This window comes from Theobroma cacao, chromosome 1 (assembly GCF_053813885.1).
Source record: "Theobroma cacao isolate CCN51 chromosome 1, ASM5381388v1, whole genome shotgun sequence".
In the NCBI taxonomy this organism is placed as follows: Eukaryota; Viridiplantae; Streptophyta; class Magnoliopsida; order Malvales; family Malvaceae; genus Theobroma; species Theobroma cacao.
The window spans coordinates 40,940,250-40,963,813 of NC_142639.1; the positions used below are offsets into that span (position 1 = coordinate 40,940,250).

A 23,564-nucleotide genomic window follows, 5' to 3' on the forward strand; every position below is an offset into this window, starting at 1 on the left:
TATCTGAAAATTATGAGCTAGGAAATTAAATTACTTCTAGATATCAACGATGGTGTTCGTGATATTGTGTAAGCATGACGGAACCCATCGCTTTCTACATATATTGATTATAACGAAGCATGATCACCCGGAACTACATACTATATGATTGGTATTAATAAAATCTTAGGTCATTCAATTAATTGCAGTCGGATTCAGCTAATTATGTAGCTGTGCTAATCATGTGGCAGGAGGCTTGTGCATGTCAGAGTCCTCTAGAAGAAGACACGATGCTCAATTTTCTGGCATTAATATTGATGCGATGGCAACTGGCAATGATGTTTAGTTAATACAGAATGATCACAAAGATGTAAGAAAGAATGTTTCTACTTTTCAGCTACTGCAATTATGGAGTTATCACAAAGATGAGAGAGTATGTGAATGACATGAACGGTGCTTTGAAAGATAAGGTTATTGCTTTGATCTTTTAATGCATTGCTCTGTTGAAAAACGTACTAAACTGCCACTGAAAAGTTGCCGACGGAATCCTCCAAAGCTAGTTTCTACTTGATTTATAGAAACAATTAGTTCTGAAAATCAATTTAGGAAATAGATAGAGCGAGACATTGGAAGAAGGCTAACAAGAAGCAGCACTTGGTCGATTATGGTTCTACCCATTTTTCTGCTCACCGAGGCCAGAGCCCATAATGGAAGTGAACAAAGCTTCCTCGGCTTCTGGGCCTCTATCGTTTTAGAGTTTACAACCCTTGTTTTGTTCTTGGTTTGGGCCATGCTCGGTTCAATCAAAGTTTGGATTGGGTTAGGGCCATCCCCAATCCGCTTCTCCAAACAGCATAGATCTTATTATGTTTTTACAAAATTGTCAATTGGTATTCCTTATTCTTTAAATTTTATATATTTTATCTTGAATTATATTATTATATAAATATTTGATTAATTTTTTTAAATTATTATTCAATATTCAAATATCTTAGAATTATTCATTATATCTCCGCTTAAAATAAATTTTTATATATATTATTAATAAATTAAAATTTATTCATAAAAGATAAATTAAATTGTTATTCAAATTCGTGATAAGATAGTAATTTTATTTATCAAATTCATAATCTTATTTAATCAGGAGTAATATAAGGTATCCAACTACAAGATATCCATTGTTATTTTTAAATTTTTGACATCTAACCGCTAACAATTTCTCACAAAGTTATATTCATTGCCAATAGAAGAAAGAAAATAATTATGTTTAAGCACATCATTATGGATGGATTGTTTTTATCAATGTTCTTTCTCACTCCTAAAAGGACCACAAATATTATGTTTCAAGTAATTTATTTAATTTTACTATTTTGACTAACCAATCAGGCCCGAGCTTACCTGTTCTAGATGTTCATGTTCATGTTCAAGTTCAACGGTCCAGATACAATCTCCAACATGCAAAGTGCCCGTAGGAGATCCACTCTCCCTTAGAGAAACAGAAAAACAAAATAGGAAGATCGAAATCGAAAATCGAAGCAGCAGAACAAAATCAAGTAGTCCCAGCACCCAGCAGCATTTTCAGTTCTCCAATTGAATGAGGGTAACTAACTGTAATAACTGAACCAATCTCCACCGTTGGATCCACATAAGAACCCAACGCCAATAAGAGGGAGAAGCTGAAAAGTGCGAGCGATCCGAATTTGAAGAACGAAGATCCAAATGACGGATCCGATTCTGGATCTACAAGAATCGGGTTGGGAGGAACTGAGGCGAGAAGCTCGAAAGATCGAAGGCGATCTCGATGTCAAACTCTCTTCTTATGCTAAGCTCGGTGCTAGGTTCACCCAAGGAGGTTTGCTCATTTTCCTGCTACCTTTTTCCATGTTTCTGTCCCTGTTTTGAATTTCGTTCCCGTGATTGTATTTTCTGTCATATGCATTGCATTTTCGATTTTCTTGTGGTGGATTTCTGAAATTATGAAGAAATCTGTTGAAGAACTGAACAAACTCCAAGGGGTAAATAGATTGGATTTGTTTAAAACAGAGAATTGTTTGTTGTTAGCAAGATTTATTCTATTTAGGAATCCATAGGAATACGGTGAGCTTGCTTTTCCTTTGTGATGATATGTACTTACATTTAGGTTATTTAGATACTGGTTCGCCAACGGTTGGGTCAAGCAGGTCATGGAAGTCTATGGAAATGGAAATTCAATCATTGCTTGAGAAACTGCTGGATACAAATGATGCTATGAGTAGATGTGCTGCATCTGCTGCATCGACTACTTCAGTGACACAGAAGCTTGCAAGGCATAGAGACATACTACATGAGTTTACTCAGGTTTATTCCATTTGACTATGGTGTAATTCTTATCAAGACTTGTTTTTATAAGTCAGATTTCCACGTTTATTACCAAGTATTATGAGCCTCGAAGAGATATGAATATTTTGTGATATCTTGTCCTACCTTCAAATTATGAGTGTAGCAGTCACCTTTCTTCTAGGGCTTAGAATAGTCCCACAATTTCTAATCGTTCAAATTATTTATTTAAGAGTTCATGGTCCATGATTTTTATTTGCTTGACAAATAATTCAGGGGTTACCTTTTCTGTTTTCTATATGTGTACTTAAAGAAGCATTTTTTTTCCATGGGCAATTGGGAATACATAAAACCCCTTCCATGTACATGAAAACTTGCTGTAGGGATAACATGTGATTTGCAGTCTTGTTGTGTTTGACAACAAACTAGAAGTGTCCTTATCTCCTTATTTCGAACCATGAGAGAAGTGGAAGAAGAGCCTTGCAGTATCGCTGTTACCTGTTACAGATCCAACTAAGCCCCAAATGCATTCACTAGCTCTCAATTTCTGAACTATATATTCCTCCTTCATGCATTTACATTGCTGTAGAACCAAAACATAGGATTTCTTAAAGTGCTTTATTTGCTATTCTGGTTCATTGCACTATAAATTAATGTACCCATGTTCCATGGAATAACCACTGATTATTGCTGCTTTTAGATGTTTATCATTTGGACAAGTTGATTAGTATTTCTATCCTTTTGAAGTAATGATATAAATTTTGTTAGGAATTTAGAAGAATCAAGGGAAATATAAATTCAATGAGGGAACATGCAGAGCTTCTGAGTTCTGTCAGGGATGATATCAGTGAGTATAAGGTAGTCATATGATTTAAACTCTCAACTTTGTCACTCTCATTGCTAGTACTATGTTGTTTCCCTAAGTTTACCTTATCTGCCTTCATGCAGGCATCTGGGAGTATGTCACCGAGAATGCAGTTACTCAGAGAGCGGGCAGCCATCCATGGAAGCATAGCTCATGTAAGAATTAAATGTTCTTTCATCAATGTGTATCTTGGTGCAAAGAAGTTTCCCCTTTTGTGTTTTGCCAGAAGATGTTCTATCTTGCAATTACTTAATGGCTTGGACGGGATGTTGATTTGGATGTGTTACACACTTACACTTAACAGAAGAAAGATCCTAAAACTAGTGATTTGGTATGTAGAACCCAAAATCTCTAGTCTCAAAATCTAAATCTGAGTTACCAAAAGCTAACTCAAAGTTTTGACAAAAACCCTTTTTATATGAGATGCATAAACCTTGAATCAAGCCCATATAAATAAATGACAGCGAACTCTGAAAATACTACCCCAAATAACAAAGCCCTATTTCCTAAATTTTTTGCCTATAACAAGCATTCCTTCAGTTTAGATGATGGCCTTTGATCAGTTTGATTTTTGTTGCTTAATGATGTATACCCTTTTGCTTCTTGATCATCACCACTACATGTGTTCCTGATTGCTTTCTTGCCATGGAAGGAAGAACTGAATTTAATTCAAACACTACGCAGGAGACTCATGACCCCTGAAAGTTGATTCTTCTTAGTGTTATTATCTGCTATCATAGTTGGGGATTTATAGCAGTTCATACTTCATTCTAGCAGTGATGCCATGAATTTTGCATCATCTGCATTTTCAGCTCAAGTGAAACATAATATGTGACTAAGTTCTAATTTATGTACCCAAAAAGGAAACTTTTGTACTTGGGCTGGGAGGGAGAAAGAGGAACTCAATCGAAGTCCAAAACGGATCATGTAACCTCTCTCTCTCTCGTACACAGACAAAAACTTGTGCACGCTTGCACAAACACAAAAACAAGCATCCTTCTTTGCATACACATCCTTTTTTCTAGCTGTCTACAGGTAATTTAGGTATCTTAAAAGCACTTTGGTTCCGTTTTTACTTGACAAGATTGATGTGACACATGGAAGAACACTCTAGGCGTCCCATGGGTGTCATAATATTTTGTTTTGCTAGCTTCAGTGCCATGTTACAGATCACGTTTGTATCTTTATTTATTTTGGGTAGTTTTTTTCCTTTTCCCTATCTGTCAAAGAGTTATATAATTTCCATCTTCCTGACCAATCTGTTTGCTTCCAATAGATAGATGATGTGATCAATCAAGCTCAAACGACAAGGGCAGTGCTGGGCTCCCAAAGAGCTTTGTTTGGAGATGTTCAAGGGAAAGTAAAACTTCTAAGTGACAAGTTCCCTGTTATCCGTGGCTTGCTTGGTACTTTTCAGTGTATCTTTATTATTGACTTTGTGTTCTTTATATTATTTATTACTAATTAAGTTCCTTTGTTTTCTAGGTTCTATCAGAAGGAGGCGTTCAAGAGACACTCTTATTCTGTCTGCAGTAATTGCAGCTTGTACGTTGTTCCTCATTATTTATTGGCTCTCAAAGTAACTAGAGATGCCATTTTACTAATACCCAAATGTTGAAAGTGGTTGTGTTTTGCTAAGAGAATTTTGCTTATAATTTGTTAGAACAGATCAAATATCTCTGTAGCTATGCTTGATCACAGAAAACTTTCATCTTTGTTTCATATGCAAATCTATTCATTGCTCCGACACAGAGGTTTGGTGGAGTCAACGGTGGTTCCTTGTCATGGTTCAATCGTGGGGTCAATTTCACTTTGTGGTCACAGGGTCTCACCAAGTTTTTAGGTGCCCTTAATTTCAGCAATATGCGAGCTTTGCGAGCTTGATCTGTTAATGGTCGAGACACTGGCAAGGGGGCAGCGGTGACAAAAATCCAACTGGCATTTCAAACAAAATTATCAAAACATCATATACCATTGCTGCTGCTCTTAATTGAATATTGATTAGTATTAATTTACTTGAACCCATTCACAATTTTCTCAGTTGGAGAAGAGAAAAAGAAAAAGAATGAAGAGGGAAAGAAAACTTAAAGAGGCAATAAGTGATCAGAACTGGATCAGTAGATCCTGAATCCTGCTGTACCTGCAGAGGGGGGTGGACTTTATCTGAACTGAATCACAAGACCAGCTAAAAATCATACTTCTACCAATTAAGGGTGGAGAGTGGTGGGGAGGGGGGGGGGGGGGGGGGGTGGGGCAAGGGAGTCGGTACACGTGGCATTGGCAGTGCAAGCAAAAACAAAAGAAAAAGAAAGAGAGGGATGCATGTATCTTACTTTCATGTTATGTTGGCAACGTGCCTCGAGGCTACAGCCTGAGCGAGGGAGGAGGCCCATCTGTTTGCTTTGAGGGCTGATATGGCTGCCTCGACACAGTTTGCAGTACGTACAACGTACTTTGTTTTCACAGTGAAACTGTTCACTCCCTACTGGCTACTACGCTACTGCAGCAGCAGCAGCAGCTTGAGATGCCAAAAGAGGCTACACCCTTCACCCTCCCTATAAATGTCATCTTTATTGGACTTCTACCCCATCACCAGACTCAGAGCTCCACCGAGATTAGAGTTCCTCCTCGCAGGCTTTTTCCAGACACTCGCTGGATATCTACCGCTCATATCTCTCTACTGTTTTCCTATATTACACTTAACTTGTACTTTTTCTTATATCAAATGCTAGTTTCATTTAATTAATTACTCAAACACTAGCAACATCCATGCCTTTGAATACAAATCTTTTTTGTTCTCAGAACATAATTTTATAGAGTATGCTTTGATCAGAATTGAAATAAATATGAAATTAATGATTATTGTAAGAACAACTTTTAGCCCCCTTTTTGACAAAACAAAAGAGGGTTAGAAAATGGGTCAATGAGGGTACGGTGGGAGGAGACAGGAAGGCTGAACAAAGGGAAAACAATTGGTTTTATTTTTGGCTTAGTGCTGGTCGACACCCCAACAATCAGTGAGGAAAACTATAGGCAGGGAATGAAGTCATTTTCAGGTAAGCTTTCAGCTAACTTCCATGTTTTTGTATTACTTCTCTCAACATGCTTTGAGCTTTCTTCCAAAGCTACATTCAACATTTCTTTTTTTTTTTTTTTCTTTTTTGGGTACAAAATTTCAGCATTTTCTTAAATGTTCATAAAAGGGTTGGCTAGCTAGAGACGAATTCTCCATCTAATGGAAGCATTGAATATGTCTACTGCCAATTATATATAAAATTGAATTATAGCATTATTAATGCATGATCATAGGTTTCATGTAAATTTGTCAGAGGGAGCTTTTCAAAGAGAAAAATGGTGGATGGAAGAAGAGAAAGGGCATTAAGTCCAAGTGTCCAACCAAAAGATTAAAATAAGACGAGATGTACTTTGGAAGTAGGCCATCGCTCTCTGATGGGTTAAGGTTTTCATTAGAGTGTCTTTTGTTTTTTCCCATAGAAGGTCTCCTTGGTCGGATCCAGTCAATTATATGTCTGAGTCCGATCTCCATCCTTGTGTCCCACAATGACTTTGAACGTACGAAAACGCCCATATGTCGAGAGCTATGTTTCAGCTAATATTTTTGTCTCCTTAACCCAATATCTGATATTAACAATATACTATACTATGCTAGTATAGCATATATATGTACGTATGATAAGTAGATTAATATATTCTTTTTTCTAAGTCAAATAAATGCATTCAATTCGAAAAATCGGTGGACAAGGTAGATTAATGTATTTATTCGTATCAATACAAAAAATGAGGGTCTTCCTTTGAAAATTTCCGCTAGAATTATAGCGAGATATATATTTTTGTACATATGTGTCTTTAGGTTAGCATCTTATTAATCAATCATCTTAACAGAGTTAGAGAAAAAGAAAAACCTAATTAAACTTGTATGCTTCTTCTTCTAGACAATTGACCAGTCAGTAGGAATGGAAATCACCCCATGGGATGTGTAATACGTGAAAAGACTCTGCCATATAAGATATATGTAATGGAAAATCGTGGGTAAAAAAGGACCTTTGGTTGCTAAATTTGTGACTCCAGGGGCCACCATTAGCCATTGTTCTTGGGTGTGGCTCCAAAGGCATACCATTAACTTCCAACAGAACCTGCCAGGCCAGCGATGCCCTAACTACAGAGAGACATTCAAAGCCTGCCCAAGGCATCCATACAGGACCCACGGTCATTTGTAACTAGGTGACTTAAAATTTTACCTTTAAGGGCAAATCTGGGGAAAACAAAACCCTTTTGCACACATGGGGATGGATGGTGATAGTTTTCAAAAATGTTAGAGAAATGACAGCCATCTTTTTCAGCAAAGTTAGGGTTACTTTGCAAACATCTAGCAACAAAAAGTAAAACCCTCCATGGAGCAGATGCAGCGTAGGTATAGTGGCCTAACCAAATTAGCTATAACACCAGCCAAAAGGAAAATAGAAGATAGAAAATCCATCTCTATGCAATGCAAGGACAAAAAAAAGTAAATTCGATTAAAGGATTTCTGTCTTCTGTTGTCACTGACAACTACCTATCTCTGTACATGTATGAGAGAGAAGATATCTGAGTGGTCAAATCGATATATCAAAAGCTTTTTAGTGTAATACTTTTTGTTTGATTTTGTTATTCTTTCTATGTACTAATAATTTGGCGGTGAAATACTGAATTCCCTCCCAAGGAGGCGCAGAGTATCTGAAAACGAGTCTCCCCTACCTATTACCAGCTCCCTCATGTAGCAGGCATACCTATCCTGAAAGCTGCCGGCGACGAAACTATAACTATTTGTCACATTACGAGGTCATATGAATGTTTATGTAGTGGTTTTATTTTAAGTGTAAACCTTAATAATTCTTCATTTTAAGAATCAAGTTCAAGAAATGGACTTGGAAGGAGTAATCAGGAAACAAGGTCAGAAACTAACGCGGCAATTGCCAACCCCTTGAGAGATAAGAAAACCTGATGGGTGACTTTGAGAAATTTTTGCTTCTTGTTTTCCTTCAGCTTGAACCCCACTGGTAAGTGCATTGGATTTAAAACCACCCACGATGCCATTTTAGCATGTTGATTCTATAGAAGAACTCGTGATGATCAGTACATGATTTTTCCTTATGAAATGATAGGACAACACTGGTATATATGTGACCCTCTATGTGCTAATATCTTCGATTCTATCACATCTTGGAATGAATGAATACGGATGTTCAAAATCATGAGAAAATAAGTGACAGGTTCAGCTTCTTCCTTGGCTTTTCTTTGGTTGCTAAAATTCAGAGTCCCTTTTTTCGGCTATTCTTTAAGCAGTAGTGACATTCATTTTATCCTTTTGGCCATGGCCGGTTAGATTTCACACGGCGCCAATGCACAGATTCTTCTTTTTTTTTTTAAGGCTCTTAACTTACAAAACCACCATTTTTGGAGGGGCATAGTAAGGAAAAGACAGATGAGTCCCAATGTGTAGTGAGGTGGATAAGTTGGATTGGAGGTGGAAAGGCAGACCAGACCAGGTTACACAAAAGCTAAAGTAAAATCTATAGAGAATAGGTGCCCGGCATTTAGGGCTTTATTTTAACAAAAGAGTTTTTACAAAGATATGATATTGTGGCCCAGTTGGAGGCACCGTGGAATTGTAGAGAACCGAGAAAGGGCTTTCACAGCCCCTCTTAACTGTGAAAACAACAGGTGAATGAGCCAAAGCTAATCACTCCCATGCACACGTCCCTTTCTTACTTCCTCTCCCCCACCTCTGCCGCCTCTGCTCTCTCTCTCTCTCTTACAAGAACACATCCATTGGGAATGCCAACCATTCATTTTCTTTTGCCCTTTAACCTCAGCCGTTTATTAAAATTTCCCTCTCTCCCCTTTTTTTTTTCTACCGGGGCCTGTGTATGATACATCAATAACTTGTACAAACTATTGAAACTACAACCATGTACCAATGAGCCATATTTACAATACAACAAGTAGGGAGAGAGAACGAAAACACTTTCTGGCTCTGATCCATCTCCTAGTATATTAGTAGTATCTCTTATCTCTCCTTCTTTTCTCTCTCCCTCTCTCTTTCTCTCTTTTCTCTATCCTTCATTCTCTTCTTTGTATCTTTAGCAACTCAACAATCAAGAAGATCAGATCAAGGTGTGAGAAACCTATCAAAATCCACTGATCAGTCAATCTATCAATCAATCAAATCAAGGCCTTAATAAGAAAAAAAATTCAGGAAAATCTAAAGGATGTCGTCCTCATCAGCTGCTTTTTCACCGGACCACCTATCTCCCTCCGACCAGCTCTGTTACGTCCATTGCAACTTTTGCGACACAGTTCTCGCTGTATCACTTTCTCTCCCTCTCTCTCCCCTTTTCTTTTGTCCCCATTGTTTCGTTATTCCTTCCTCCAAACCCTTTTGGGCTTTTTATTTTTTCTTCTTTAGTTTTTACAATTGCATTCTTTTTTTATTTGTATCCATCAGGTGAGTGTTCCGTGCACTAGCTTGTTCAAGACTGTCACGGTTCGATGCGGCCACTGCACCAATCTTTTGTCCGTCAACATGCGTGGCTTGCTTCTTCCTGCAGCCAATCAGCTTCACCTTGGCCATTCTTTCTTTACCCCTCAGAATCTCCTGGTAAATACTATTCATTTTCGTTTATGAAGAAATTAGGGTTTCAAATTCTACAGTCACAATTAACCTTTCTTTTCTTCCTTTCACACTTAATTCTCCACACACTGTTCAAGTTTCCTTTTAAAATTTAGTGTTGGGTGACATTTACATATATGCCAGGAGGAGATCCGAAGTGCACCGCCGAACATGCTGATCAATCAGCCAAACCCAAGTGACACGGTTATGCCTGCTATTCGAGGAGGAGTTGAGGAGATCCCTAAACCTCCGGTGGTCAACAGACGTGAGATTCTTCACATTTTGTTTAGTGTTATTATTATTTTATGCTTTCACATGGTCTTTTTCCTAGCTAGAAATTCCAAGCTAACTAGCCACACCAAATCGATTTGGGTCTTTTTGTTTGAGAAAGTCAAAGTTTCTCACACCCTTTGTGCTTTAATATTGTATAGTTTAACTAGCCTTTTCAATACACAGAAGTCTCTACTCCAATTTAAGAAAGAGTTGAGGCAGAAAGTCAAGACCCCTATGCTTTACAAGCCTACTTCCCCAGTAGTGTCTATGCTTTCGTCTTTCTTGCTCTTTGACCACCTTCTTTCCTTCTTGCCTATATGGTAGCAATACCACCAATTCCACTGGAGATCTATAGCTATTGTTTAGTTGCATTGCTATTCTTATTGCTTTATGGTTGAAACTTTTTCTTTTGGTTCACAAGTTTACTTTCTTCAGACAACCTTTTTTTTATGGTATAAGAAATCTTTTCCTTTTACTCAAATGAGTGATTCCTTTGCTCTCTTCTCTTTCTGGTTACCTTACCATCAAACCTAGCGTACAAATGTCACTAGCTAGCTTCCAGTTTTTGTCCATGTACATATATCTGAAATTAATTAAGAAAGAGAGGGTTCAGGTTTCTCCCCCGGGAAACTAGATGTACAAGAAGAATCCATGCAAAAGATAGATAGATAGATAGATAGATCTGTAGAGATGATGATGAGATGATGATGGAGAGAGAGAGAGAGAGAGAGAATGAAAGCCAAAGCGTTACCAAAAAAAGTCAGCGAGGTGATTTTAATGCATCTGTCTCTTTGTTTGTCTTTGCTCTGTCTGTTTTCTGTCCAGCTCCGGAGAAGAGACAGAGAGTCCCATCTGCCTACAACCGCTTCATCAAGTAAGTGATTTTAGCCCCTCCCCTCTTACTTCCAACTTACATTAAAAGTAAGATGATAATTCTTTACTACTTCATGGCTTTCAGACTTAGAAATTAAGATATTCCATTTTAATCCTCTTTGGACAAAAGGTTTTGAATGAAACCATGAAGCACATGCATGATCTTGACGTCTACCTACCAAATCTGCAGGGACGAAATCCAACGCATCAAAGCTGGGAATCCTGATATAAGTCACAGAGAGGCCTTTAGTGCCGCTGCCAAGAATGTGAGATCCAAGATTCCAGAATGTCTAAACTCTTTAAACATTTTCTTTTCCTTTTTCCATGTCTTTGCTAAAGGCAACAAAAGAAGGCTAGGGTTTAGACGTTTAGTCACGTTGGTGTACTATCGTTAAACAACAACTGCGAATAATTTTCATTTTTCAAATTTGTTTTTTTCCTTTCTAGTGGGCCCACTTTCCACACATACATTTCGGACTTATGCCTGATCAACCCGTGAAGAAAACTAACGTACGCCAACAGGTATTTCAAACCCTAAAGTTGTTCTTTCCTTTTCTTCCTTTCTGCTTTGGCCATTAAACCCTAAAGAACTGATAATCATTTCTCCTTTTCTCTTTGTTTGCTTTTGTTTTCGGGTTTGGTGTATGTAGGAAGGAGAGGACGTGCTCATGAAAGATGGGTTCTTTGCTTCTACCAATGTGGGTGTCACCCCCTTCTGAACAAGTGAAACTGTTAGGGTTTCTTTGTTTCTTCCTTTCTTGTCCTTCCTACTGCTTTTAACTTGGTGTTATTAGGTTGTCTTATTAAGATATGTTCTCTTAGAAGACAGTTAGCCTTTCTTTTTTTCTAGCTTGTGTTAGGACTTACTATAATTATGGGAACGGAATTTGATGTCTAGAATTTCAATGTTTGTGGAAACCCAACATCTGGTCTACCACTAGAAAGAACTCTTATGAAGATGAAGCTTTCTTGCTGATGAATTTATATAGTTCTCAGACGGTTAGCCTTATGTCATAATAGTTCCTTCCAATGCTCATGGCTAATCCTAGCTTAATATCTTTCAATTTCAACCTTTAATTTGTTTCTCCCTTTCCTTTCTTTCTTTTTCTAGTGCAATTCATTTCCTTAGACAAAATAATTGTACATAAACATAAATAAATGCAAACACATATGCGCACGCGCACATATACATATATAAATTCAATATCTGTAACTTAGTATTTTACCACCTTAAAAAAAAAAAAACTATAACAACATAAAAAAGCATATAAATAAATTACAGAATGGAACTCAAAATGGATTGTTGATGCTAATTAATATTTTTTTAGCTCAGACAACCCCATTGTATTAATAAAATGATTGTTAAAGCCTCACAATTGTTGCTGAGCTAAAAAAAAAAAAATCTCACAGTTCAAATTTTTGAACTGGTACAAAAGGGTTTTTACTATATTAGAAAGTATAACACTAATTTAAATATAAAGGTTGCATGTAGAGGTAAATCGTGTTTTTTATTATTTATTTCATTAAAGTTGAATGTTTAATTTTCAATTTTCTATAATATTTTTGTTTTGTAAGTGAAACACATTTTAATTTTTACTTCAACATGTAAATGTAAATTGTAGTGTGTATAACTCTGAGATCTAAACAAAGTTAACGACACTTCAATTTACCCAAGTTTTATTCCTTACAAATAACCTATAAGCTAAATATTTTCTTTCGATTTGTTATAATTAATTTATTTGAATTATTGCGTTAAATGCATCTATTTAATTCTCTAAACACTATTAAAAAAGTGTTCATAACATATATATAGTTTTTTTTAAGAGAATAAAAATTTATATTCAAATCATCCGATGAAAGCATATCCCCAACATGTTATACATAAGAATTTCTCTAGCTCCAATAGGTGGAGAATGAAAACCAAAAAGACTTCCTCTAAGTCAAAGCTCCTATTAGCTATGAAATCTACTAACCTATTACTTGACAAATCTTAACCTCCCATTGACTAGTAATTAAACTACGTATTGCATTAATCAAATTGAAATTAGAGCAAGGATGAGAATTGTATGAAGTTATGGCCCGAGATATATAGTTCTTTGAAAAGATCATAACATGCCAGAGGCATTGCCATTGTTGTCATAGATATGATATAACTTTAGCATATAAGATTTCATGTAAATGATATTTTTAATTTTTTATTAATTAATTTTTATTTTCTTATAAACAAAATAACTACTAACAAAAGTTAGCAAATAAGATTTCATTTGATTAATTCCTCAAAATAAAGGAAGAAAAAAGCAGATTATTCAAAGGAGGATGTGCAATGCTAGGTTTCTTTAGGGTGGAAGCATTTGGCATGTTAAAATTAAAATTTTCACTTTTTATTTGCTCTAGGTTTCATTTTCCTTCTGTATCTCGATCTTTTTATCATATATCTGACATATAAATTTAAAATCAAATACATCAAGTATTAGTATTCTTAGAGAGACAAATTTTATGACCGACGAATTAGCATAAAGCAAGAGCTGTATCGCTCCCCTTCTTAAATATCTAATAAAAACTTAATGCCTTCAAAAAAAAAAAGTCTAGGTAGTTTGCTATGCCTTTGTTTATTTGATAGTATTCCATTTCCCTTTGTCTCCGTTTCTATCAGATTGAAGCCGAGAGTCTACAGCATGCTTCCTTATTGGTTCCAAAATATATAATCATGATAAGGTTATTTTAGTACTATCCGGGAGTACATTATCTTGTTGAGTGTTAAGTTAACCTCAGAAGACTATGGCCATGAAGGAAAAAGAAATCATTGTACCCAAAAAAAAAATGTGGTGCACCATTGAAAAGGGTGTTCAAAGTTTCGTAGTCATAATTTATATATGCCAATTTCAATAAGAAATTATGTGCTTTTTTAATTAAAAATTTCATGACAACATTTAGACGACGACGACTGAAAACAAGAAATAAAAATATATATTGATAGTTCGATGAAGCTGAAGCAAGATGCATTGCATTTTAAAAAAAAAACGAATTATCGTATATTGATTGATAGTAAGATTACACGAATGTCGTGTCAAGTCTAACCGTAAGTTAATAGACACGAGACCTATGGTATATTTGATTCATAGAATCGAATAGAATAGAATAGAATAGTTATTCTATAGGAATAAAATAAGAAATGAATATAATAGAATGGTTATTATATAGTTTAATTCATGGAATGGAATGAAGTAGAAATTATTATTATAATTCATTCTAATATTTGGTTGGTAGCAATATTTTGGAATAGTTAAGTAATAAATAATAAAATGATAATATTACCCTTTATTATAATTTAATAAACTAGACAAAATTACTCATTATTATAATTTAATAATATTATTCCTTTTTTAATCTTTTAATTTTATTTTCATTAAAATTTTAAAATATTAATAATTTATTATTAACTTACTAATATAATTTTTATTATTTCTCTATTTGTATTTTCATTTTTTAATCTTTTAATTTAAATTTTCATTAAAAATTTAAACATTAAAATTTTTATTATTAAATTATTAATTTAATTTCTTTCTACTTTTTCTTTGTTTTCATTTTCTATTTGTAAATTGTAATTATTTTCAATAAATAGGGACATTTTTGTCCAATAAATTTTTGATTCTATTCCATAATATGGAATAGAGTCATTAACATGGGGAGATGGGGAGTGGTTAAACCAAGATTTTGGGGAATAAAAACCAACCAAACAAAAGAATAAAAATGAGAAAGGAAACAACTCCCTTTTTATTAATGCAATGGTTGCTGGATTAATGATTCTTGCTACCAAGTGAGTAAGCTAAATTGTCCTTTTTTAGGATTAAGTTCAAAGTTATCAGTGTATTGCAAGTCAATATAATGTTAAAATTCAATATTAAACTACAGAATAATAACAAAGACAAATTTCACCAAACAACCCCGTTTTTTTTTTTCTAAATTTAGGTAAGCGCCCACATTGGGCTATTGTTTAGTTTGCTGAACAGTGGCATGTCTAATTCCAAAGAGATTTTTGGGCCACAAGAAAAGCATTCTATGTTTGGACTTCTTGCACTTGACCCAACAGGAAAACATAACTCTCGTAGGACAGGGGCCTAAAAGACCCAGAGTGGTCACTGATCATCATGGGTAAAGATCCGAACAATGGAGGAAAATGGGAATTGTTGTTTAATGCTTGTTGGTTACCAAGTTGCACAGAGAACTTCAAACCTAGAGCAAAGAAGCCCAGACACAGAGACAACACAACCAGACAAAAGCATAAAGGCAAATGACATTGAGAATCCTAAACTGGGATTATCTTCCATGATAAGTCAAAACAATGAGAACTCAAATATTTAAGTGAATTATGGTCCACTGGAGTTCTATCTGACAGCATGGTTATAAAAGGTATATCAAAATGACCATAAATCCAAACATACAGATGCAGGTTCCTACCATAGGATTAGAATCAATCATCAATGATTTAAGTAACAGAACATTGTGTCATCCTCGCAAAATGAGGTTTTTGCTGAGAGGGAGGAACTTGGCATGACACCATGGTCAAAGAGAGCAATAATAGACAGTTGAAACACAAAGCCATGCAGGTACAATAATACCAAGACAAAAGTACTGGACAGGATCTCAGTTTGAGCGAAGTAGCTAAGATATCATAAGCAGAACGAAAGGACTTGGGAGGCCAAAGGAATCCAACAATGAGATCAGGACAAAAAGCATTAAATCATGACGTGCAAGAAACTTGTGGAGAAAAGGGAAACGCTAATGAGCAGGGTATATTTCAAAAGTATAAATCAAAAGGTATGCAACAAGTAACCCTTTACAGTTCATTGCTTTCAAACTTCTGATTAACTGGTTGGTGAGGTGATCCAGAGCTCCAGACCGGTGAAGTGAAAACAAATAAGGACTCACACTCATGTAGTTGCAACTTTCAGCTAAATTAAGGGGGCAAAAAGGGTGAATATGGTAGGCACATTCATCATGAAATTTCGCAATGACTCATTTTGTCATTTGAAGGGATTGGCCCCATTCTTAGGCAGGTGTATGTGAACAGAGAAAGAATAAGAAGCAATTGGTAGATACAAGTTATTTGCAGAGAGTAAAACCAACAGTTGCACACTGAGAGGCAAGGAAATATCGGCAAACCCAGAGTTACTCGTATGTATTGGGGCAACTGATACTGGTATTCTTTCTACTGTAAATCCAAAGACTTAGCACCATAGATAAAATAGTAAATTAGAGAAACACAAACAACATTATTTTATTGCAAAATTGAAGTTCAAACACATTTCTTTTAGAGAACAAGTGCTCAGATTATAAGTCTAATTGGATAATATAACATTAAAAGAACATAAGAAGATTATTTTGTCTGAGACATCACATCAGATCAAAGAAAGGTAAATAACTGAGACAAGAAATAAAGAATCATGCCATATTGATTGCAGAACAATAGTTCTCTTAGCTGGTTTTTCACCACATTTCTTTTTAAAATGCAAGGGAGTTTAGAGTATAAGATGTCCACAGAACACTCACATAGCATACATTGAGGAGGGGTAGAAAATGAAACAAAAAAAAAATGCCTAGGGCAAAAATGTTATCCATCAATATGAATAAATGCATAGATGACGGCTCCAGATTCAATTGACTCAAGAAAGCAATGAAAGAGTCCCTGTAAGCACCCAGAAGATATGATCTAAGTGGGTAATCCATGCCAACCTAAAGCCATTAAAAACTCAACCACATTAAAATAGCAATAGAGGTTTGCTCAACATATTTGCTTTAATCAAAGACACAACCTAAAAAGGTGGAATAATACAAAGTCAAACTGTATAAGTAACAACTATGTGGATACACATTTGGGGTAGTATTTTTCTTGTGTCAGAAGATCTCACAAAGCTTAAAGGAAAAGAAAAGAAGGGGGAGAGAACGCTTTACAGTCATTTCTACATTGGACTCACAAGAGAATTGTAAGAAAAGGAATTCGCAACCTGGAGATGTAGTTAAGTATCAGAAGATAGCCAAGAAGCTGCCATACCACAGTCCACAGTCACTCCCGAGAGAGCCCAGTGCAAAATGCAGAAACAGAGTTAGCATTTCTTTAGGTGTTTACATGATAGGTATCTATCTTCTCAAGGACAATAAATCAAGGCAGCCAATAAAATTGCAACTTTCATCTTTAGGATTCCGGTGTCATAATGTCATTATAGTTTATCTACACTCCCAGCCTATCACAGATTGCAGCCAAAGATTTCAACCAAAAAAAACCTTTGCTCCAAACTCCCTTTTACAAAGAGAAGTATTATTATAACTTAGTTCTCTACATGGTGCAATATTTGAGCAATTACCCTGTACATTTCGACCCACTTAAATAGACCTGAGACTGAATCACAGTCCTTCCGATTTTAAATCCAGGAACCACTGTGAACCCCACTTTCACCCTAGTTTCGCCTGGCAAGTTATATCTCTTGGTGACATCTTCCATGTATATAATTGAGAAATCAACTCCTCTTTCAACTTGAAATATCTCAACCACAGGATCAAACGAAAAGGCCAGCTTATGAAGTGTCCATATTGAACTAGCCATGTTAACAAATGACTCATAGAATATGCTCAATGACCTCCATGAACTCAGCACAACTTCATTTTGATCCAAATTGCTAAATATCGATGACTCCATGGTGGGATGAATAAGATCTTGATACTTCTTCCCACAAAATCTTGAGTATTCACAGTTTTGGTTCCTACTCAGCAACTCCATGGGATTGCTAGATACATGCTCGAGCAATTGTTTCAATGAACAAGTAGCATTATTGCCATTACACAGAGGTTCATTTTCGTTCAAACCAAACCCTTCCAAATCAAAACCCCGAAACATCCCCAAACAAACATATGACAAAAAAGCAAATCTATTGTGTCCTTCCTTAGCATAATCAATATCAGGATAAACCGAATCCGCCACCAAATGAAGATCCCACCCAGCTTTTCTCATCAAACCAATCAAAATCTTACTAAACTTATGGGTTGCTCTACAAGCATCATGCAAAACAGCATAAAAAACCCTAACAGTTAACAGAACATCACAAGCTGAATTCAAATTACCAGACAATTTTTTGGATAATTTCGTGTTGGCCCATTGAATCTCAGCTAATTTCTTCCTCAAAGATGAAACGTCATTGTCTTTTTCATCAATCTCTTCTTGTAACCGGTTTGAGACCGTTTCCAAAGCTCTCAACTTGCTTTGATTCTCTTGCACTTGAGCTTCCAAGCAAGACCCAAGAGATAACCCAGCTTCAAAATTGGGATTCTTTCGAATTTCCCTATAAAAGTACTTCAAATCAGACAACCTTCGGAGATGAGAAACCAAAGCTCTATCAGCTGCTTTCACACTTTCCTCCACGAACGGAACGTGCGAAGTTTGTAACTGAAGATAGGAAGCTTCAAACGAAGAAACTGCAGCAAAAACAGAAGAAATCAAAGAGTCGGCTATCTGGGTGTCGATGGTTCTCTTCTGGAAACTGTTATTGATGGAGGAAGAGGAATTCGGAGGTGGGTCGGGCTTGATGACGACGACCTTTTGGTCGGTGATGAAGTCTTCGTTGGAGTCGAGGAGGGAAAATCCGTCGGAGTCGGAAGGGTTCTTGTTGTTGTCGTCGTCGTCGGCGAAGAACTCGAAAGTTTTGGTCTTGAAAGCCAAGGCGAATTTTTGAAACATTTCTGAGATTTGTGGGGTTTTCGGCGTTGTTGGAGCTGGATAGCCGTCCATTTCTGCACTAGAAATGGAAAAAGGGAAAGGTTTTGTTTCTAGTTTTCCGTTTGTCTCTCTGTTCTGTTGCTCTCTCTGGTAGGGAAAGAATTGTTTGTTTTTGCTGAGGACAGAGGTGGAGTGCTGCTTTGCTTTTGGTGTTGTGCTTTGGATGCCGTGGAAGGAAGGTATGTGGGTTTGGCTTGCTGGAACTTTCCTCCTCGTTTTCACCCTGTTTTCCTTCCTCTTTTTAGTTTTTAGTTTTTAGCTCTCTTTTTCTTTTTCTTTTTTTAATGATTTCTAAGCCCCTAGTTCTGCTGACTTTTTTTGATTTTAGGAATTTCGGGTAACGGTAAGAAGGAGCAAGGCTAGGATCACAGTAGAGTATGCCTTTTTCTACGTGACGGATCGATCTGGTTTCTTCGTCTGTCTTACTTTTTGCTCATCTTTCCTCTCTGATTTTTCTCATTTTGGCTTGGGATTGGAAGGTTGACTCAAGGAAGTCAACTGTTACCAAATCTCATATCAAACAGATAGGTAAGGGAGAAATCTTGATCTGACAAAAGTGTGTGATGTACATTATTATTATAACTTTATAATAGATTAATCTGAAAAGAAGAGAATAATGATTTCATGATAAAATGATATCAGAATTAATTTAGACATGATTTCGATATCAAGTTAAAAACTTTGATTAGTAGAATAAGTAAGGTGACTTGATTGATTTGGAATGAGAGTGTTATGAATTCGTATAGAAAAAATGTAACAAAATTCCACAATTAGTAAAAGAGAGAGAGGTTTGAATTTATAGAAGCAGACAATGCACATTTCAATAAGTTTTTTTTTTTTTTATTGTGTATCATAGCATAATCATAAAGTTGAATCATTTGGATTAATTTTTGAAAAAATCAAGCAGATGCTTCTCACCTTATTCTAGTTCATTGGCAATGGATCTTCCATAAAATCATTATCTTGAATTTTTTTTAAAAATAAAAATACATATGATATGATTATTATTGAACTAAATATTCAATTCAATTGTTCGTACGCAAGATTTTATGTTCATCGTCTTAACCGTTAGTAATAATTTATAATTGAATAATTATACAACTAGATATGATAAGAATAAGTATTTTATATTAATTCGTATAAAACAAAGCCTCTTAATTAAAAAAAAAAAGCAAATAAATTACAAATACAACCAAAATGGAAAAAGTGGTGAGGGGTAACTCCTCTATCAGTGTAATTGCATGCAGCAACAAACAATTTGATTTGTTGTTTTCTTCTCAAGGGTTTGATAGCTCCAATCCACTTGTAGGAATCTAGCTAATTGCTCCAAAATTAATGAGTACAAGTTTCAATCACTACCAACAACAGTTAGAAAATTAAAAAAAAAAAAAGAAGATTAATGAGCTTTATTTATCAAATCACATATGAGTTAGTTAAGCCTTTTAGGGTGGGAACAGGTCTCCTAGTGGTAGGTAAATTATCAATTCGTCATTGATTGTCTAACAAAAGAGTAGGCAATTCATGTACTTTGGGAAATCTTTAATTCAACTTTTTGTTTAATTTTGCAGTCAAATATATACATGAATATGAAAATGGGAAGAAGACCGAACTCCATCGATGATATGGCCCCTGGTTCAGGACAGTTGTCATTACATCAACATGACATCAAAACACAAGCACCCAACACAAACTTTACTCTCTCTCTCTTCGTCAACCCCAAAATTCAATGCTTATCCAGCTTTGCAACTACGCATTAATTTACAGAGTTATCAGACAAAATTGCTTTTCTGCTACTTCTGATATAATCAAAAGCAATACCAAAAGTGTATTTCTCTTTGTAAATGCCTAATGGTATCTGGTTCCATGGGTCCAATAAATGTTGAAATCATCTATCTTACTAGACCTTTTATTTTTTATTTTTATAATTTTATGTTTGGAAATTTTCTAAATTTTTATACTAAAATTTAGAATTTAAGATTTAGAGTTTTTTAAGGTTTAAGATTTAAGTATTTGATAAATATCGATGCTTTGTTAATGAAATAGAAATCATCTATCTTGTTTGACGTCTTGCTTGATATTCGTTTCATAATTTAGTGTCAGTAATCTCTTAAACTTTTTATAGTACGATTTAGAGTTTATAATTTATGGTGTAGAGTATAAAATTTAAGGATTTAAGATTAAAATTTTTTGTTGATAAATAAAATTGAATTCATAATACAAAGTTATGGAAAGAGACAATGCAGTAGTACATCAAATAAAAACAAAGGATTTTTATTCTTGTTGTTGAGCCCCAATCATTGGTTCAAAGTTGCTTTACATGTCTTTCAAGCTTCCGAGTTCCGACACTGTGCATGCTTATTTTGGGAGGGTTATCATGCTAGCTTCAGCCTTTATGTACCTTTTGAAAGTCCCTGTGATGCTTTTAACCGACACTTTGTAGTGGCTCACCTCATTCCAGGCTGAGGTCCCGGGGTGGATCTTGAACGTTCTTCACAAACTAATATCAATGACCCAAATCATACCCAGAAGATTGTTTTAAATGGTGTACATTTCGTTCCAGGGACAATCAAAGAACTGGAAATTAAATATGAAGAGATCAACCCAATGCAAATGCTAGCTCAAGATGAGACTCATGTACATTGGCTACACAGTTTAAGCAGTGGCTTACACTTTACACAATGTGAGAAAAGGAAAAACAATGAAGTTTGAACAACTCTTTCTATTAGTGCAGACATACACAATGTGAGAAAAGGAAAACCAATGAAGTTTGAACAACTCTTTCTATTAGTGCAGACATGGTGCAAGAGAATCTCCCGATAGTTGGTACTTGCTGTGTAACTCTAGCAAGAAACATCCAGAAAAGCCTTTTAGAAGTTATGCTGGGATTTCCTTAAAGTAAACGGTTGACTAGAAAGAAAGGACTATATGTTTGGTGGAAAATTTGCGCCATGATTGGGGAGTAGGTTAGGGTTTGATGCATGAAGTCAAAGAGTGAGCCCATTGGTTGAATTACTCTTTAAGTCCATGGAGAAAATAACAGTCAAAAGAGGACGACAGCATCTTGATTAGCAGCAAGGCACAGCTAAATCCCTTTCTATTGGCATCTTAAGAATTCTTTTGTTTTCCTAAAGCAAGAATTTTATGTCATACTCTATGTATTTTCTAAGATCTTATTTCAGTCAACTTTGTTTATTGCAATAAAGATAGTTAATTAATGACTATATTCTCCAATTATAGGTTTTCACTTATCCACAAACAATATACAAATTAAGATCAACTATGTTCCCATTAAACACGGGATTCAGACTTGAGTGCTGTCTGAATCAGCTGTAGCCAATAGATGGATTTGCTGAAGGGTTTTTGACAGTTTAAAGTAAAGACAAATGCTAAAGCCTGGCCAAAACCATGAAACAAGGGGGACCATGGGGACTAATTTTTCATGATTGGATTGTTGGTAATGGCAAAGCACTGGCATGCACCTTTAGGCCACGGCAGGACTTTTCCCTTCATTAACCAACTAAAGTCATATGAATTTGGTTTGGGGCAACCGTCATGAAATTGCTGAAGCTTTAAAATGGAATCTAAACTTCTCAAAAACCTGCACAATAGAAGAAAATATTTCATTATATTTGATTTTCTTCATCGAATCAACATGGAAAGTTGGAATTCTTTTATTGAACTAAATATACAAAACCTCTGATGCTTTATCTTGAAGTTATGCAGGGTTGAGGTCATTCGATTTCGTGTACAAATGTTTTGAACTCGATGTGGCAGCTGCAACGTTAGAATTTTCTCTGCTGAGCTTCATCAATCAGCATGCTTTGAACTTAAAGAGCTGTAACAGACAATAAGGGAATAATTTATCACGATTCATCGTAATCTACCACATGTGACAGAGATTTCGTTAATCTTGTCGAAGTAATCATGGTGTCCCTCTAATTGTTTGCGCACTGACCTGCCAGCTAGATAGTCGGAGTACTATATTATTTTGTCAAAAGACCATATCTTAATCCTAAAGTTTTGATGCAAACTAAAAGAACATGCCCTCTAAAGGAAACATTTTGAGGTAAGCTTTCTTTTCCCTTTTCTTATAAGTGGATGACAGAAGTGTTCGTGTTAAGAAATAGAGTAGAAGTATCATGAAATTTAAGAGCATATCTGCCAAAATCATCTCTCGATTTTGTATTAATTCCCGAAATGTACGTTGTGGGCGATTTGGTTTGGGTTTTTCATTATCTGTGGCCCCAATTTGCAATTCAATGCTCTGGGCTATTTGAAACCCAAATTGGTGTGGAATTAGCACATGGCCTTTTCTGATTTACGGACCAGTTGGTGTGGGCTAAAATTCATCGTTGGAAGTATGTTTTCAACTTGGATTGGAGCACCTCCAAGGAACTTGGACTTATACAACATATGATATTAACCCACGAGGCGACAACCCTGAGTTGAAAATTGGGCAGGCCCGTTTGCCCAAAGCTACTACCGTTCTATACAAATATAATAAATCTCCGAGGCCATTACCTCCACGGCTCCACCCCCACACCCTGCTCGAAGCTAATTTTCCTTCCTTTCCACGGAAGCTAAGGTTCCTGCTCCAAGTATGCTTAGACATGGATAAACTCTTTAAATCCCTGAAAGGAGATAACAAGCAGCTTCGTCGCTGAACAAGGAACTGAAAGTGATGAGACCCAATCGGGCTCCCGCAACGCAAACATTCTGATGGACAGAAACGAGAGCTGTTCAGGATCAATAAACCACACCGTGAAAGAGGTAATTATGGAAGCAGAATCCCATCCCGTTATTGTTCCGCCAGGCGAGAA

At 35.9% G+C, this 23,564-nt stretch overlaps 3 protein-coding genes across 4 annotated transcripts; 2 read left to right on the top strand and 1 right to left on the bottom strand.

The window, feature by feature from the left end:
* Nucleotides 1-1,444: 1,444 nt before the first annotated feature.
* Nucleotides 1,445-4,882, top strand: GOS12 (golgi snare 12). 2 transcript variants are annotated; one of them, XM_007052049.3, is made up of 6 exons: nucleotides 1,445-1,831; nucleotides 2,120-2,316; nucleotides 3,064-3,153; nucleotides 3,244-3,315; nucleotides 4,437-4,566; nucleotides 4,646-4,882. In XM_007052049.3, the coding sequence occupies exons 1-6, from the start codon at nucleotides 1,699-1,701 to the stop codon at nucleotides 4,741-4,743; spliced, it is 720 nt and encodes a 239-aa protein (XP_007052111.2). In that variant the 5' UTR covers nucleotides 1,445-1,698; the 3' UTR covers nucleotides 4,744-4,882. The 2 variants fall into 2 exon arrangements, with proteins under 2 accessions (XP_007052111.2, XP_007052112.2); XM_007052050.3 differs by having other exon boundaries at nucleotides 1,447-1,831; nucleotides 2,129-2,316.
* A 4,411-nt stretch (nucleotides 4,883-9,293) lies between these two features.
* Nucleotides 9,294-11,985, top strand: AFO (Plant-specific transcription factor YABBY family protein). Its single transcript, XM_007052051.3, has 7 exons — nucleotides 9,294-9,525; nucleotides 9,666-9,818; nucleotides 9,975-10,095; nucleotides 10,929-10,977; nucleotides 11,167-11,242; nucleotides 11,424-11,498; nucleotides 11,627-11,985. Exons 1-7 carry the CDS (start codon nucleotides 9,430-9,432, stop codon nucleotides 11,693-11,695), a joined length of 639 nt encoding a protein of 212 aa, XP_007052113.3. The 5' UTR covers nucleotides 9,294-9,429; the 3' UTR covers nucleotides 11,696-11,985.
* A 4,768-nt stretch (nucleotides 11,986-16,753) lies between these two features.
* LOC18614337 (DUF641 family protein (DUF641)) lies at nucleotides 16,754-18,986 on the bottom strand. Its single transcript, XM_007052054.3, has one exon. The coding sequence runs from the start codon at nucleotides 18,754-18,756 to the stop codon at nucleotides 17,335-17,337; it is 1,422 nt and encodes a 473-aa protein (XP_007052116.3). The 5' UTR covers nucleotides 18,757-18,986; the 3' UTR covers nucleotides 16,754-17,334.
* Between the last annotated feature and the right edge of the window lie 4,578 nt (nucleotides 18,987-23,564).